This window comes from Gadus morhua, chromosome 7, assembly GCF_902167405.1.
Source record: "Gadus morhua chromosome 7, gadMor3.0, whole genome shotgun sequence".
Lineage (NCBI taxonomy): Eukaryota > Metazoa > Chordata > Actinopteri > Gadiformes > Gadidae > Gadus > Gadus morhua.
In genome coordinates this window covers 8,896,984-8,909,428 of record NC_044054.1, presented here as the reverse complement: position 1 = coordinate 8,909,428, position 12,445 = coordinate 8,896,984, and the positions used below count along the sequence as shown (strand labels likewise).

General features: G+C 40.7%; 1 protein-coding gene across 2 annotated transcripts in view; it reads left to right on the top strand.

Moving 5' to 3' along the window:
* The window catches only part of LOC115546845 (glycerol kinase), a 37,939-nt gene that overhangs the window by 9,211 nt on the left and 16,283 nt on the right, over nt 1–12,445 (top strand). The window contains exons 7-13 of one of the 2 annotated variants that reach the window (XM_030360614.1): nt 200–309; nt 1,018–1,084; nt 1,889–1,906; nt 9,759–9,794; nt 10,389–10,456; nt 10,944–10,986; nt 11,331–11,411. In XM_030360614.1, coding sequence (XP_030216474.1) covers nt 200–309; nt 1,018–1,084; nt 1,889–1,906; nt 9,759–9,794; nt 10,389–10,456; nt 10,944–10,986; nt 11,331–11,411 — 423 coding nt within the window. The remainder of the gene's footprint in view (nt 1–199; nt 310–1,017; nt 1,085–1,888; nt 1,907–9,758; nt 9,795–10,388; nt 10,457–10,943; nt 10,987–11,330; nt 11,412–12,445) is intronic. The other variant, XM_030360615.1, reaches the window with a different exon arrangement.

The window sequence follows — 12,445 nt, the reverse complement described above, 5'->3', positions numbered from 1 at the left end:
CCATTAATAGACACCCCGCGGGCCACAAAAGGCCCGCGGGCCGCTACTTGAGTATGACTGTCCTAGAGCGTCATAAAAAAAGATGTTGAAGTTAAAAGTTTTCAATTTAAAAATGTTCAATTCAAGATGGCCGACTTCCCGCTCATTTTTGTCATTGCGGAAAACTAATGTTTACGGTTGTGGTTGTCTGGTCGTCTAGTGTCTGACCGGGGGGAGGTCCGGGGGGGTGCACTGCACAGATGTGACCAACGCCAGCCGCACCATGCTGTTCAACATCCACACGCTGGACTGGGACCCAGAGCTCTGCAAGTACGTGGGGAGGGGGGGGGAGGTGGTGTAATAGTGATAGGATAAAATATGCAAATACCGGCCGATACTATCGGCCGGTATTTGCCTTTCATCTTTTTAATTTATTTCTATTAATATCTTTTCCTAGCAGGATTTACAGAAAGTTCAAGAAATGTTCCTTTTTCAAATTTAGACTTTTAACATTTGTTCATCACTGCGTCATTTGTGTAATTTTTAGGATGTAAATTGAGGGAGCAAAAGCAGAATCGCTCCAAATATCGGCCCTAGAAAATCTGTATCGGCGTATCGGTCATCGGCTAAGGCTGATGAATATAATCGGTATCGGCATCGGCCAACCATATCGTCGATCCCTTGTTTTGTAAGCCCATTGGGAAGGTCCTAGGTTCAATCCCCGTTGTCGTCCATCCTTGACAACTAGATAAATTTGTTTCGATGCAGCTTTATTAATCGCCAGTAGGAGAAATTGCTTTGTTGTAACAGCCCAGCAGCAGTGGAAGAAACGCAGGATAAAAATACAATAAAATGCAAAGTACTTATACAAAGAAAAATAGACGCTAAGGTAAATGCTAAACTAAATGGTAAAGACAAGACAAACAGAACAAACAGCATATAATATTTCATTTTCATTAAGCTTATTTTTGAGAATGAATTATGATGTGTCGTTTGACCTCTGGTGCCTTTGCTCACCGGTTCGGGTTCCTCCACCAGGTACTTTGACATTCCCATGGAGATCCTGCCCAAAGTTCGGAGTTCCTCTGAGATCTACGGCCTCATGGTAAGCGCACACCGCCCTCCCACCGTTCCTTCTCCCCTTCCTCTTCATTACTCTGTTTATCGCCGTCTTATTCGTCAGCTCTCTCGCTAAACATGCCGATCGTGAGCGTAAAGTTTCCATTTAAGATTTAAAATCGAATTTTCGTCATTGAAAATTGACGATTTTTCTATTTTTATTTAAAAGTTTCATTTTAAAGGTTTCAATTTAAACTTGTAGTTTTAATTGAGGCTGTTATGGGTCAACTTTAATCCCCATGGACTCCTCGTGTGGTGATTTAACCACTTTGTTTTCAAACCGGTTATGATAAAAGTATACAATTTAAGGATTGTTAATTGTATTGGGTTAGGGTTGGGTGAACTTAGTTGAGGTATGATTTACATAGAGTCTCTAGGTTATAGATGGTTACATTTAAGTATTGGGTTAAAGATGGATAAGTTAAGGTATTCGTTCTAGATATGTTTAAGTGTATGTGTGTGTGTTTGTTGGTTTGCGTGTGTGTTGAAAGAGTTACATTGTTGTTGTGCGTTTACATTTTTTGTTTGTGTGTTTATAGTTTTGTATGTGTGTTTGCTTGTGTTGAAAGTGTTAGATTGTTGTGAGCTTACATTCTGTATTTGTGTGTGTTTATAGATGTGTGTATGTGTGTGTGTGTGTGTGTGTGTGTTGAAAGAGTTACATTTTGTGTGTGTGTTTGTGTGTTGAAAGGGTTACATTTTTGTGAGTTTACATTGTGTATTCCTCTTTAAGTACAAATCCTCTTTAAGTGCATGCTGTCTCTCTGTATTCCTTCTCTGATTGGTGTAGAAAATAGGTTCTAAGCTGGTGAGTATCAATACTTAAGGTCTCCCCGCTTGCTCAGATCAGAAACAAGTACATTTCCGGCACACACACTATGACATTATTGTTATATTATTATAAATCATTACTAAAACCTTGTATATTTTAAGAAGATGATTGGGTAACATTTGTCGAAATTTTTTTATGTTATTATATCTCTATGATTTTTATTTGCTATTTTAAATGAATTCAACATTGGCAACATTTAATATTCATTAAGACGTTGAATATGGAGTATTGTTTAGTCTACAAGTTATTGAGTTGACTGATGTCAATATTCGCCATTAATGAAACATTAATGTCTCACAACTCGTCACAATACTAACACGCATGCACACAAGCTCGCACAGGCAAAGAAAAACAGGAACACACAAACACACTGACCACAAAGACCACACACGCACACACACACACACACACTGATCACACACACACCAGACACAGACCACACGCACACACAGACCCGACACATAGAGACACACAAGCACTCGTGCACACACACGCACACCTATATTGGTTGGAAATGTACCGGACATTTTGGCTGCATGCTAACGGCTTCCCAGACGGCGAAGCTTCTCTCCTTTCCCGCCAAAACAAACGACAAACCCTTCGTTAAACCTCCTCACTCCTGTTTTTACATGATATAAATTATTATTTTTTTACAGGAGTGACGATCTTAAAGCTTTCCTTTTTCCTCTTTCTTGTGGTGTTAGAATGTGTAGGAAGTGTATATAACCTTGTATATTTAAGCAATGGAGTTGCGAAGTCACGCCCCTTCCGGTAGGGCTCATGGGACCTATGAGATCGAAAAATATGAATGGGAGTCAATGGAGAGAAAATAATTATTTTCTGGTCCCAGTCTTTATATGCCCTGGATTACACATATGTTCTTTGTGGATTTAAATGATAATTTTTCATGCAAAGAAAACTAAAAATTTTCGTGAAGAAGTTTGATCATTTTAGGTTTTATGTGAGGCCGCTTTGTGAACTACAGCTCTTCGCTGCTCTCGACGCATATGATATACGTCACCACACCCGAACTTGGAACTCGGCACAGAGATGGCGATCTCTCTGCTCCACTTCACCACTTTTTTTCAAGGCGAGGATAAAAGCATAGAAAGAGGTGAAGACCACTATAAGTCAGGGCATGTGGAGAGTTTTAGTTATGTGCCCTCTCTATGTGCCATCTCTGTGCCGAGTTCCAAGTGCGGGTGTGGTGACATATCATATGCGTCGAGAGCAGGGAAGAGCTTTAGTTCACAAAGCGGCCTCACATAAAACCTAAAATTATCAAACTTCTTCACGAAAATCTTTAGTTTTCTTTGCATGAAAAATTATCATTTAAATCCACAAACAACATATGTGTAATCCAGGGCATATAAAGAATGGGACCAGAAAATAATTATTTTCTCTCCATTGACACCCATTCATATTTTTCGATCTCATAGGTCCCATGAGCTCTACCGGAAGGGGCGTGACTTCGCCACTCTATATCACATGAGAGGGAGTGCTGTTGTACTGAATATCAGCACGGCTGTGATTCGGTCGTAGGTACGAGGCTGAGTGCCGAAGATAATCAGGCCGTTAATTAACTTTATTACACGGCTCTTCTCAATGCTGTGGAACGCTCCGTTCACTTGCATGGGCCTTCCCGACCTCCGGCGGTGAATTACTTTCGATAATTGACGGTTGCTAAGCATATAATGACAGACTACGATTTGTTTGTTTATTTAATGACTTACATTGCTCCGCCCACACAAATGGATCCGCAACTGGACCGGGACTGAAATGTTGCTAAGCACTCTACATAAAGACCGTTAATAACATTAACGGTTATTAGAAAACCTGTAAAGCGGAGTGATACGTGTATAGTTAAAATTCCCAGCGCTGTTATACTGCACTCATGGAAGGCCTCTTGTCCTATCAAATGACTTGGTCCAACACTAACTGTTGTATAAATCAATGTATTTGTATGGGATTTTAAAGTAGCATGTAGCATAGCGTCGCTGCAAAGTGTGTTGCTGACTAGGGCTAAGGGATGGAGCCACCGCAAGAATATAAATGTGTGTCATAAATATTAGGCCTGTTAAGTCCTTTGAGACTGCAATGGTGATTAAGGGCTATACAAATAAAATTGAATATATATATTAGTGGTGGGCCGTTAACGCAAAACTTTTATCGGGCGATAAAAACAATATCGCTGTGAATCTATTTTCAAAGTTGGGTTGGGAGCTGGGCATAGGCGTCACTAACGCTGGACGCGCCCCCACCAGTTTGTCAAAAATCATTTTGTACCCACCACTTGTAAAAAAACCGAACTCGAGTGGAATTATTGTAACGTGAGGGTTCGATATGTGGTGGCGGCTCCCTCTTTATGAGAAGAAACAGCAGGGAGACGGTCGGATGACTTTCTCAAGCGGTACTTTACTTTACTTTTCAACTCACAACCACAACACTTCCTTGTTCGGACCCATCACGTGACTGAACTAACCAATCAGAAGCTAGAATTTAGACTGAGGTAAACGTGAGGGAATCAGAGAGGCAGATTCAACAGAATATCCTGACTGTGTTAATGTGAACATGTAAGTAATAATTGTGTAACATAAATATGTAAATGATTAACTGACTTAACATTTTAAATACATTTCTACAAATTAACTCCAATATAAATTATATTAATTTATTCTACAACTTTCAAATATTTAACTTCTAAACCTTACATTATTATGGATTATTACACGGCTCTTCTCAATGCTGTAGACTGCTCCATTCACTTGCATGGGCCTTCCCAACGTTCAGCTGTCAATTATCTTTGTTTATGCTCCGTTCACTTGCATGGGCACTTCACAACTTCTGGCTGTGAATTATATTTGATAATTCACCATTGCCAAGTATAATTGACCGCTGTCAAGGTAAACGAACAGATTTTTTGCCGTTTGCCATTTTAATCTAGATCAATTTTGGAATTATCTAGATCAGTGGTTCTCAAACTTTTTACTATGAGTACCACCTTAGAAATGATTTGGCTCTCCAAGTACCACCGGAATTAAAATAAAGTGCGTAGGCCTATAACTACATAGAGTTTACACAGAAGGCATTAATATTAATAACACGATTTATTATTCACATAACTTGACTTGACTGAAGCAACCGACTGTCTATAACTCATGTATTGTATTTAAACACTTGCAACGGGATAATACTAACAATTGAACAACTGCCTCAATAGGGGTACCCAGCAAATGGGGATATCATCTGGCATATAACATACCAGTCAATCTAGTGAGGTTATTAACAAGTATACTGTATTAAAGCATTCAGAGCACTGAATATTAATTTTTAACAACTGCAGTCAACCAATCATGTGAGGTAAATTGTACTGCATCAAAACATTCAAAGAATTGAACATGAATATTTAAATACTGGAGTCAAACAATCCTGTTATAAGTAATCATGCGCAGCAAAGAGAGAAATCATGTGTACTGCGATAACACTGTAATCAAACTATCATGAGTAAGAACAAGTGTATCATAGAAAAACAACGTATTCAGTATTAAAAAATACTGCAGTAAGTGCCATAAGGTCAGAATATCAACTATGTTTAGGTTTGAAGGAGAATGTACTCAGGCACACATTGAAAATTAGGCCTATCATGCTTAGTGGGAGGGGTGTGATGTCTGGGTCGATTGAGGTTAGCTTTAGCCTCAGACTTGGTTCAGTATCCAACCTGCTTCCAGCACACAAGTTGAGGGGGGATGGCATCCCCCTTTGGAATTAAAATTATCAAAATCATCCCCCTTCTGAAACAGCCATCCCCCCTGCCCATCCCCTGTTATTGTATCAATTAATGTGGAAATATTACCACCATTTCATTATAGCGGTTTCCTTTTTCAATTCGGCGCAAGCAACGTTACTTTTCCCAGGGACAGATTTGACAGCGATACTGCATTCTCGGGCAGTATGCTATTGCGCAAGCACGCAGTCGTACTTGCGCAATAGTGCCTTCCCGAGCTCTCATTCCACACCAGGGATGGGCAACTGGCGGCCCGCGGGCCGCATGCGGCCCGCGGCCCGCATGCCCACTCAGCCCGCACATAATTATAAAAAAAAAAAAAAAAAAAAATTATAATAATAATAATAATTGATCGAGTTACAGAAAACTCGTTCAAGAAAGATGAGAAGAATTCATAGAATTCAAAGGCAAACCCATGCATCTAGTTTGCTTAGAAGCGATATCAGTCATTAAAGATCCACTTAAGTCGCCACTACAACTACTACAACTCTTTGTTGGGTTTGAGTTCATTGAGTTGTTGCACTTAATGTTGGGCCACTGTTTTTCAGTTTTTTGACTTCATTGAATGATGATGTATGTGAGCCCTTTGCACTGATAAAAATACTGACCATTCATGTGGCTGTTTGAGCATGGAAAACATGAAATGAATGTATGTTGGTTCAATTAACATACCGTACATAGGTTATGATTCTGGACGATTTTTTAGGTAGTGGCCATCGCCAAAATGCACCAGAATACTGGAAATCATCTACCAAATTCAAAATTATGTAGCTTCTCTCAGCTCACGTTTAGTTGAAGTGTGCAGTGATGTGGCCCTCCGATGGTTATGATAAAAAATGTGGCCCTCTTTATCATGAAAGTTGCCCATCCCTGTTCCACACCGTACGAAACTGACACTGGTAGCGTGAAGCAGTCTCTGCATCTCAGACATCGCTTCCGCAGGCAACTCTGTCCCCTTTTCTCCCTTTCATTCCAACCCGTGAGCAACGCTAGTCTCCCTTCTCTTCCGAATGCATTTTTTTAAAAAAATAATAAGAATCAGTTTTTAAAATCCCTAAATGTGATGCATGCCTCCGAATCGTGTGATGCGTCCGATCAGCTGCGTTTTTGGGGATAAATTAAGAGCGATGACATGACAGTAGTCATCGCTCTTATTTGCGACCATTTGCGACCAAGAGAAGCCTGGTCGCAAATGGAATGAGAAAGCGCACAGCCTTGTCTGAAAGCGCAGGATATTCGCTGCGTCGCTGCATCCAAAAGTCCAGAAATGTCTGGCCTCTGAAAGCAGACTTTCAACGTCTCGTCACAGGACGATTTTGCAAAAATGTTGCTTCCCCTACTCGTCGTCACAGCAGTTAGTCAATGCAGGTTTAAGATGATTGCATATGATGGAACAGTCAGCGTTATCAGAGTATTCATTATTTATTTTTGCAAACGTTCAAAACACATTTTCCTTACAAAAATAAATAGGCCTATGCGTCTCACAATTTAAATCATGTCGAACCAAGGCCTGTAACAGTTGTAACAAAAAACTAAAACGAAACAAGTAGCCTAACCATTGCAAATAATTTAAAGCTGCAAATAAAACGGCAGCAAATGGACTATGGATTACGCGTTGTGATCTTCTCTACACGGCCGGGATTACGGCTGCGTCTTGCGGCGGTTAAAATAGCCGACACACTTGGTTGCTGCGGGTCTGCTTTCCCGAACTCACCGGGGGCCTGCCCGTAATTCCGACGCCTCATTGTTCCGACGTCTCAATGTTCCGAAATATTTCCCATTAGATCGACATGCCACTATTCCGACGGTTCAATGTTCCGAAAACGAAACCCATTGGTCCGAAGGTCCGTTAGTCCGACTTTTCAAAAAGGAGGCGCATTAGGCCGACGGTTCAATATGCCGAATAGGAAAAAGAGTTTTATACCTCGCTCGCTCCCTCTCTCACTCTCACTCTGTGTGTGTGTGTGTGTGTGTGTGTGTGTGTGTGTGTGTGTGTGTGTGTGTGTGTGTGTGTGTGTGTGTGTGTGTGTGTGTGTGTGTGTGTGTGTGTGTGTGTTCGTGCCCGTGTTGAGAATTAGACCTCCGCTCTCTGTCCATGGTGCTGCAACACCGTGTCGAAATGAAGTGAAGCGTTGTCTTTTTGCCCTCCAAAATTCATCGTGAACGTGATATGTAGGCCTAGGTTGTATTTTGGAGACAGAGAGAGAGTGAGAGGGAGAGGGAGCGAGCGAGGTATAAAACTATTTTTCCTATTCGGCATATTGAACCGTCGGCCTAATGCGCCTCCTTTTCGAAAAGTCGGACTAACGGACCTTCGGACCAATGGGTTTCGTTTTCGGAACATTGAACCGTCGGAATAGTGACATGTCGATCTAATGGGAAATATTTCGGAACATTGAGACGTCGGAACAATGAGGCGTCGGAATTACGGCATGGCACCAACTCACCGTTGTGTTTCAGGAGCATATGTTGCCGCCTTACTTGTAGGCCTAGTAGCTACTCTGGTAGCTCGATTTCGCTTGGCATATTTTACATTTCACCTTATGATCTCCTATTTCTTTAAAGTAGGCCTATTTCAATTCTTCGCTGCGCTTTGCTTTAACCGCCATCTCTTAACTTTTTGAATTCTGGCGTGCCTGCACACGGCACGGAACGCGCCACACAGAAATGGATACATTTAATTTGCTTTGTGCCCATGGCCTACGTTAGTGGCGCCGCACAGAAAATTGATACATTTGCTTCAGAAAACTTTGTTTGTTTGTGTGTATGCAAACTCGAGTTTGCCTGTCCACCAACCGAGTTCATTTGTAACGAGTAGTACTCGAGTTATCGATTCCCCACGCCCATCCCTGATTTTTTTTTTAACGGTTGCTTCAACTTCAAAAAATTGCTTCAAAAAATCGTTCATACTCCGCGTACCACTAGAGGGCGCTCGCGTACCATCAGTGGTACGCGTACCACAGATTGAGAACGGCTGATCTAGATTAAATCTAGATTAAAAAAATAATCTATGCCCACCACATATACATATATATATATATATATATATATATATATATATATATATATATATATATATATATATATATATATATATATATATATATATATATATATATATATATATATTGTGGCAGGCCGTGCTCCCAATGAGCCGGGTTCCACGTAAGAATCACGCTTGGCAGTGAGGGTTAAGCCATTAAAGGCATTTATTGCAGACAACTTAAATCATACAATGAAGACGCGGTCTCTAGGGTCTCCGTGAGCCTCTAGCCGCTCGTGGACCAGAGCGCTTCCTACGTCCTTGTTCCTGGTCTCCCCCAAATGTCAGTCCCTGTGCTCCTTTTATAATGGCTCCTCGGCTTTCGGCCAGGTGTCCCCCAATCAAGCTGATTGGGGTTCGGTCGGTGCTCTCCGTCGCCGGCTGGTGGGTGACGGTGGTATCGGCCATCCAGGACCAACCCTCGGGCTGGTCCGGGCCGAGGTTTACGGGGCGGGATGCCACAATCTATATTATATATCCTAAACATTAAACCTAAAGTAGATGAAGCCATTTTGTTGACTTGTAAATAAGAAACATTCTAATAGGTTTTAGAATGAAGGGTTTTTGGATGAGGAATGGGGGTCACTTATTAATGTGGAAGACCACCGGATTTAAAAAAATATGAATAGCAGTAATATATCATAGAAGGATATATGTGTCTACCACGCAACTACCAGATATATATATATATATTTTTTTTATAAATACCTCCCCCGCTGTTTTTCGTAGTGAATTTTCGTTTGAAAGTTGAAAAAATATTGCAATGTTTTTTTTTTATCGTTTCGGAATATTGTTGGATAATTTATGACTTTTATATTTGGCTGAATAGGATTCCTTTTTATATATGAATAGATCTGTGTGCATCTGTCTGTTTGTCCTTCTATGTTCTCAACCTATATCGGACCCTTTCCAAACAAATAAAACCGTTTTGGTTTATTTGCACTAATGAAACTAATGAAATCTAAAATCCAAAACGTAAAATTCGATTTTTTCTTTTTTAGAAATCGGGAGCCCTCAACGGCATTCCCATTTCAGGGGTAAGTTCATCTCTATTCATGTCCTTTTGTATTTTACTATTTACGTCCCGCAACCATCATTTGCGTCCAGCGCAAGGCCCTGACGTGCACCTCCCCAAAATTGTCACCTTTACGACGAGGCGACGCAGCAGCAAGGGCTTTGATTGGTCCGCTCACTTAAACCCGAGTCAGAACCAAATCAGGTTCACGACTGCGTCAAAGCGTCTGCATGGTCCTTTTGTTGCATCAACATGGAACCATAATCAGTCCTTTAGTCGCTACCCACTTTTATACAAGGAAATGTGTATTTCAAAAATGGCCTCGTACACACACACTGACAATTCTCGTCATGACCTTTTTTAAACATAAATAAACAAATATTTTCATCCCTGTTTTCAAAGCGCATTACTCAAGTAATTAAAAAAATGAAGAAGTTTAAATCAAGTATTTTATATTACATGTTTTTGGACCACACACTCTTGGGTTGTGACCCACTTTTGGGTTGTGTGTGTGTGTGTGTGTGTGTGTGCGTGTGTGCGTGCGCGTGCGTGTGTGCGTGCGCGCGCGTGCGTGTGTGCGCGCGTGCGGAGAAACACTGATCGATTTTAATTTTAGTGTCTTGGAGATCAATCGGCAGCGCTGGTCGGACAGATGTGCTTCCAAGAAGGACAGGCCAAAAACACGTAAGAGTTTTCATGTGCTAGCGGTTCGGGCTGTGCAATAATTCGAATTTTAATCGTGATTTCGATTTTTGGGTCAAATGATCTCCAAACTTCTTTTTTACTGGATACAAATTTGTATCCAGACATTTCAAAGTTGTCAGTTAGAAAGTGTTATTTGGAGAGAAATGCTGAATAAATGCAGCATGTTTTCAAACTCCAAAATAATCCTTAAAATAATCGTGATTTCAATATGGACAAAAATAATCGTGACTATAATTTTTTCCATAATCGAGCAGCATTAGTTGCTAATGAGGATATTATAGGTGATCAAAGTTCGAAGTGAATGCACTTATTACTATTTACAGAGCTTTCTGTGATCCTTTCAAAGATTTTTCTGACCTTCTTATTGTGTTCATTTAATATTCTTGGTATAATTTGCATTTTAGTTTGCATTTCAAATATTGTATCCTTTTAGAAATATGAAAGCTAATTTCCTCTCTCTCTTCAGTTATGGGACGGGCTGCTTCCTGCTTCGCAACACTGGCGCTAAGGTAACGTTTTACACGATCAATACCTTATTTAATTATATCCCGAAAGCTAGCCTCTTAGGCTCACTTACAGTTTGACTGTTGATTACGGTGCAATGTCCTTGAAATGAACAAAAAATACAATTAAAGTAAACATTTGCAAATTAAATGTAAGTGTTGAATAATCAGAGGTTTAATAAGTACAAAAAGCCATCGTTTTTGCTCAACCAAGTAATTAAGCATTTCGACATTTTGATCAAATGTTGCCTCAAAAGATGCTAGCTAATGCAGCTAGCTCTTATTCTGTCGACCTTGAGGCTCCGCCTCCGTTTGCCTGTGATGAACTCTACTCTGATATGACCTTTCAGCCGGTGATGTCGGACCACGGCCTTCTGACTACGGTGGCCTACAAGCTCGGCAGGGACAAACCAGCCTGCTACGCACTTGAGGTGTGTGTGTGTGTGTGTGTGTGTGTGTGTGTGTGTGTGTGTGTCATGTTATGTCTGTTTAAGTAGTTAATGTATGTTAACTATTAAGTTGGCCAAGGGGATAACACAATTTGTGGAATGAGGAATTACCGCATCAGTGCATTTCAGCAGCTTTGTGTGTGTGTGGCGTTGTTAAGGTATTTCTATCTTGGCTCCATCCCCTACCCCTTCTGCTGTAGTGGCTAATGACTCCCGGCCATGTAGCAAGTATTTTTGGGTCTATAATGAGGCTTTCCTGTAAAAGTGTGTGTGTGTGTCATGTTACGTTTAAAAGGAAACTTCACCCATTTGCATTAAGCTTTGTATCATTAGAAACCCAGTTATATTTTTGAATGGTCTTGCATAATTCCATTATTTTCCCCTCAGACGGGAGAAATCCGTATGTACCTCTAAAACCTCCTGCCTTAAATGATGCAAAACGAAGATTTTGTGTAATTTAAAGCAGGTAGTGTAAAAGGGGGGGAGCTCTAAAAAACTACAAGCACTCCTCATTTTACTACCACAACTACTCCTCGGTTTTCTACAGACCTATTACAGATCAGTGCCAGTGGGAGGGACTTGGGGGTGTATGCTATAAACAGTATAGAGAGAACACAGGTGTGAATTTGCACTACGGTATGGATTTTGACATTACCGTCTGACCGGTAGATCAAACGAGCACTAAAGAAGCAGCGATGTTTTACCAGAGACGCAGTCGTTTATTCATAATGTCATCCGGCGCACACAGCTTTTGGCCGTGTTCTATAAGATATTCTAGAACACTCTGGCTTGAGACCTGGAGCTCTATATCTAAATGATATAAGAAAATATATAGACAACTATAATAATATTATATATTATATCACGGCCAAAAGCTGTGTGCGCCTCCAGACGATATTATGAATCTCAAACGACTGCGTCCGGTTCTCAATCACAAGACAATCGCGGGCAACAATCCCTTTCTCCTCCATGTCGTGGTTAAGTCTACTTCAGATTGATGTGGAATTGGAAGAGCC